This window comes from Rhineura floridana, chromosome 2 (genome assembly GCF_030035675.1).
Source record: "Rhineura floridana isolate rRhiFlo1 chromosome 2, rRhiFlo1.hap2, whole genome shotgun sequence".
In the NCBI taxonomy this organism is placed as follows: domain Eukaryota; kingdom Metazoa; phylum Chordata; class Lepidosauria; order Squamata; family Rhineuridae; genus Rhineura; species Rhineura floridana.
Window position 1 is genome coordinate 92,190,229 of NC_084481.1, and position 6,000 is coordinate 92,196,228.

Below are 6,000 nucleotides of genomic sequence, written 5' to 3' on the forward strand. Positions count from 1 at the left end.
GAGCATTATCTCTGACAGTAAAAAAGGTCAGCCAAATGGTGATAGTGAAGCAGAAAGCAGTACTCAATCTGGCCTGGCCAGATTATTTATAATCTTAGAAGGAGGTGTGGCTATGAGGGGAAGTGGCTGTGACTATTATGAAGGGACCTAGCACTTTTGAATTTGCCACTACAGTACTGATTGGGAGGGGATAAAAATAGGGATCACCCACTAGCACCCTTACCAAACAACAATCCCCAACATGCTTTGAGGAAGCCATGACAGTTAAATGGTGTAGTTCATTCAGCTGATATAAATGTGTGATGTTGTACTCAGTATGAATATGGAACACGGGATGTGCTGGTTGATCCAGATCAGCTTTTGCTAGTCTGTGGCCTTCCAGATGTTGTACTTCAACTCCCATAACTCCTGACCTGTTGTAGCCCAAAATTTCTGGACGGCATCCAGATGGGAAAGATTATTCCAGATGAGTGAAGCAAGTGATCTTGTGCATGTGGCATCATAGATCGGGGTGGGGATGGGGACTCAGGCCCAGGGACTGAATGTGGCCCTTCATCTAGCCCTCAGGATTCTCCTCAGGACACCCCCCTCACCAGCCACACCTCTGTATTGGCCCTGCTTTGCATCCTGCTTTGGCCTGGCCGGAACGTGTTTTGAACTCTGATAATGCGTCTTGCATCCCTGGATGGAGGATAGAAGGCATGTAGAAACTAGCCTATTGTACAGAGGTAAACTGTACACATATTTTTCAGCCCCCTTTTGCCTCTGGCCTCACCCACCACTGACATGTGGCCCCAGGCGGTTGCCCAGAAGGGAGTGTGGCTTTGGGCTAAAAAAGGTTCCCTGCCCCTCTCATAGATGAATGAACAGTCCATATGAACTGCACTCTGTCCCAACCCACAAAAAACAGAGGCCTCTTGGCTCCAGTTCAAAGGCCCATTATAACAATTGTTGCCCCTACCCACCCAAAACCTGTCTGCATCTTACCAAGTTTCATTTCCATTGAATTCTTTGTGCCTTTGTTGCATTTCCCTCCTTCTAGTAACTGGGCTGGTCTCTCTATTTCTTTCTCCCTCCCTCCCCTCCCCTCCCCTCTTTGTCTAGAGCATTCAGCAGCAGCAAAGACAGGAGGCTGTTTCCCAGCCCAGGCACTGGCAACTCTAGAAAGCGGGACCAAGATTCCAGTGTGGGCACTGAGGCCTGGGCAGAGGGTCCAAGCCATGGATGAGCAAGGCCGTCCCATATACAGTGAATTCCTGACATTTCTGGACAAGGCATCATCCGCACGGACTGCTTTCCACATCATTGAGACGCGGGATCCGCCCCGCCGCCTTGCCCTCACTGCAGCGCACCTCCTTTTTGTGGGGGAGAATGCCACGGCACCCATGAAGGCTATTTTTGCGAGCCTGGTACACCCAGGCCAATATGTGCTGGTGACAGAGGGGGGTGAGCTACAGCCGGCCAGAGTAGCAGCTGCCTCGGTGCAGATGGACATTGGGGCCTATGCCCCCCTCACCCGCCATGGGACTGTGGTGGTAGACGGAGTGGTAGCCTCTTGTTTTGCTTTGGTGCAGGAGCAGCACCTGGCCCAGCTGGCCTTTTGGCCCCTTCGACTCTACCGCAGCCTGGTAGGGGGTGAGTGGACTCAACCAGAAGGCGTCCATTGGTATCCTGCACTACTCTATCGCCTAGGCCGAAAGCTCCTGGCTCCGGACAGCTTCCACCCATTGGCTGCAGCACAGTTTGAAAGCTGAGCTGACATCCTCAGGTGCCCCAAAAAGAGGGAGAAAGAAACCAGGTGTTGCCTCCCGTGATTCTAGGGAGGGACCGCATGGTAGCCAGAATCCTGATTGTGGGGGGAAGGCAAGGCCACCAGCCATTGGCTCCCTATAACCTTCCCCAAGCACAAGGGCCAAAGGGAGGTTTTGACTCTTCCTCTATCTCTGAGGGCCCCCTCCCCTTTTTTGCTATGAAAGGGGAAGCCCAACAGACAGGGCTGTATGCTGCTATTTTGGTTCAGGAGCCTCTGATGCAAAGTGGAGGGGGAGTGAACCAGGTGGATGTGGGTAGCGAGTGGGGGTCTTGATGCCTGGGGTTGATAAATGAATGAATGAGGGGCAGGAAATCTTGCATCTTGATATGCAGACTGGGGAAGTAGGAGGGAGTGGGCAGCTGCAAGGAGGCACCTGGGAGGGGCTGAGCATGGCGGCCAGAGAAGACTTTCTCTGGGCAGAAAACCATGCGCCTCTCCTAGCACTGCCTCACTGTGGCCAGTTGGAGTGTGGCATGCAGAGTAGCTGCAAGGGAGGCACATGAGATTCTTCTATGGTCGGAGAGGCCAGAGGGAAATCCTTCTTTCTAGCTGCTGGTCAACTGGGCTTGTCAGCAGTGAGTGGGACAAGAGGCAGAGCACCAGACCTGAAGTGGGGAGGTGGTCACTGATTATGCTGAGGGAAGAGACAGTCGAAAGTAAAGGTTGTTAGGAAATCACATGGCCTTCTCTGGATCAGACAGACGTAGCCTGGAATAATTGTAACTCCTGCGTATGTCTTTGACAATCAGGAATGCAGATGAAAAAGAATCACTGTACCTATAATCAGCAGTGGACAATGTAGTGGTGGGAAGGTGGCACTCACCTGACCTCCTGTCAGTTGTGTTGCTGCTGCTTACCAGGAGGTAGAGGGGGAGGGGAGAGAAGAGGCTATGACGAGGTTGGCACAGGGCAAGCGCACCTGCAGAGTGGATCCAATGCTGCCAGTGGTGCATTTGCACCGCAGTGACTTCATCACCATGTCTCTTCTCCCCCTTTACCACCCAGCAGGCAGGAGGGACAGGGCCAATTGGAGGTCACATGAGCACCCCCCCTCCCATGCATCTACTGGTGCCTATAATCATACACCAAGAAAAATGTGAGGGTGTAGGGGAGAGAAATGTGCTTTTTAACCATGCTTGTCAGTAACCAACCCCAGCTGGGTTTACCAAAGGGTGGTTAATATAGTATAACCAGGGATATAACTCACCCATGTTACTTGGTCTTGAAAAAGATCACCTGATGGGGAGGGTGGCCACTTATGCAAACTCCCCCCAACAGAGGAAATGTATAACCAAAAAAAGAGGACATTGATTCGCATATGCTAATTTTTATGCCCATTTAGAGATAATAGCTGTCATTTCAACAGAAACACAGTGCCTCTCACCATAGTGGGGAAGACCTGGTGAGCTCGCTCTGCTCTCCATGTGCCAGTTGTAGTTCGGCATCTTCAAGCCCCTCCGCCCTCCCACTGCTCTCCTTTTTTAGGGTTCTGTCTCTTTTTAATCTGGATTTGGATTGGACAGCCCTTGCCACAGGCTTCTGCCAGCCCTCCAACTAGGAGACTGTCCTCTGGAAAGCGGCATACGGCTGGCCACCCTGCCTGAAGGTACAAAGCCGGAGAGCAGCACTGGGAATCCCCTCTTTCTGTTAGAGCAAACTGGGGCATGAGGAGGGGAGGGGGAGATGGACTCTGTTACCTTTTTTAAACTTCCCTTTGCTTCTTGAAGATACAGGTGGGGAAAACATTCTTTTGGATTCTAATCACTGGATGGATAATCTTCCATGATCATCATCACAGCACCCTAGTAGAATAATCTCCACTTTCATAGCACAGGTTCGGATGCCTCTGCTCGTGTGAGTGCATGCCCCACTTTAGCTGTCCTAGATATTCTCATAAAGAACATGGTTTTTCTCAGGGTGGAACTATTTGTTACTATGAGAGCACACAAATGCAGCACGGAGGAGAAGGAATTTGCAGGGGAGACTCTGTGGGGAGGAAGGGGTGTGTAACCCTTTCCCTGCCAAACTATTCTCCAAGGTTTTGTTTTTTTAAACTCAGCCAGATATATCAAGAAAGGAAGGAAGCCCTGCTTGGGGAGGGGGTGAGATTAGCTGGGAGGGCACCTGCAAGGGAGAAGCACTGGGTGGGGAAAGTGTCAAGCACACACCCGTCCACTGATTTATCCTTGTACACACACACACACACACACTTGTACTGCATACACACGGCAACCCCATTACCTTGATAAACATGGGCTTTGGAAGACGTATTAGTCGAGGTAATGCAGAGGTCCATCTGTCAGGGCTTCTTCATATGTCAGGAATTTTGTTTAAGGATACAAATTCTGTACAGGGGGAACGGCATGTACACAACAATATTTGATGAGCACTCACACAATATGGTATTCGATGCTAGTCCTCAGAGTAGACCCACTGACATGACTAGACACGACTCACTTAGGTTCACTAATTTCAACAGATCTAGTTTGAGTAGGATCTATTTGCTTACAGCTCCTACTTTGCTGCGTTGGAAAACTTCATCCGGGTGCCTGTGCAGAAAAGTAGACCTTTGCACTCTTCCAAGTGCCAGGGCACACCAGGCTTATAAACAGCTGCTTATGCAATTGTGTGAAGTGTGTGAGAACAACTGCAAGGTGACCAGGCAGTTTAGTCTTCTAACAAAGATTTTGGGCTTTCTTTCCCTCTATCTCTCCCTGAGACTGTCAGTGTGTCAATGAATGACAAATAGAATTTGTATGTGTGTGTCTGTGTTTTATGGCCAGCCTGACTACTACTTTTTTCCCCTTGGCTAGTAATGTTTGAGGATTTATTTGTAAGGCTGGTGTACACACTCTTTTCCTGCAAGCAGGTAATGTCCTTGCTGAAAATAGTCACATGTGAAGCAGCCCTTAGATGGGCACCAGACACCCCAGTTTTGGGCATCTCCTTGAGGATATACCAGAGTGCTTTGTGCACCAGTCAGTACCAGGCTCTGTCCCTTCCTGCCCTCCTCCTTCCTCCCTTTCTGATGCCAGCATCTCTCCGCATTCAGGCAACCAGGAATAGGCATGTCCCTTGCTAGCAGCATAGCTCAGGAGGCCTCCACATTCCCAATATTGTGACCATGGGATGGTAGTGGCTGGGAAAGTATCATCTCCTACCCTCCCCCCCCATTTATTTATTTTTACCTGCACTTTGCAGGGTGCTTTCCTTGGTGAGTAAGCCCTGCTGAATGAGACCAAATGGGGGTGGGGCCATTTTTTCTAAAAATAAAAGTATTTAAGGATTATTTCAGAGGTGGGACCATTGGGAATCACAAAACTTTTTGTCTCTTCACTGGATGTACATATCCCAAACAGGCAAGAAGTCCAATAAATCTCTTGACCAATACTGGGTGTCTGTGAGTGTGTCCTTTCTGAGTAAAAAGGCTCCTCCATCACCACCACACACACAAATGAACAGGTCTGGCTCCCAGCATACAATCTCCAACTTGAGTGACATTATGGAGCTCAGCTTCACAGTTAGAGTGTTCTTGAGCAACAGCGGGGCTATTTCTTAAAACAGAGGTCATCAATCTTTTGCAAACCAGAGAGACTGTCATGGATATGCACACAAGCAAACACACACACACACAACACACACACACACACACACGTACGTGTATTGGCTATAATAGAATACTCCTTTTAAGCCTAAACTCAGCAGGGAGGAACTTTGTGGGTGCCAGGACCAGCCTCTGTGGGTGTCATGTTAGTGACTCATCTTAAAACGACAGGGATGCTGGCAACTGTACCCCATTCACTACTTCTAAGATGCCTGGGATCTCTGACACAAGACTTCTCTGCAGCATTGTGTGTAAACACATGTGCATGCATAAAGTCCTGAACAGACTTATCAGCACGCAAAAGTGCTGAATAGGTTTGGTTAACATGCGGCCAGAAAAAGAGTTCTGGAGAATATTCAGCCACTTCTGGAGTGAAGCTCATAAAGACTGAAACAGCCCTCAGTGGTGTATTCCATGAAAGAAGGGGGGGGTTCCATGGCTTAGCTTTGAGGGGAGGGCCTTAAAAGCATCTGCTGTGGTGCCCTCAGGGCAGGGCTTTGGGGCTGAAGTCTGGGACCGCACTGAGCAGGAGGGGCCCCAAATGCAGCAGGGCTGGCCTACCACATTTTGAAGTAAGCAAAGT

The 6,000-nt window shown here is 49.6% G+C and overlaps 1 protein-coding gene across 1 annotated transcript in view; it reads left to right on the forward strand.

Moving 5' to 3' along the window:
* IHH (Indian hedgehog signaling molecule) overlaps positions 1-5,203 on the forward strand; it is a 29,256-nt gene extending 24,053 nt beyond the window's left edge. The window contains exon 3 of the mRNA XM_061609335.1: positions 1,105-5,203. Coding sequence (XP_061465319.1) covers positions 1,105-1,754 — 650 coding nt within the window. The 3' untranslated portion in view covers positions 1,755-5,203. The remainder of the gene's footprint in view (positions 1-1,104) is intronic.
* The last annotated feature ends 797 nt before the right edge of the window (positions 5,204-6,000 follow it).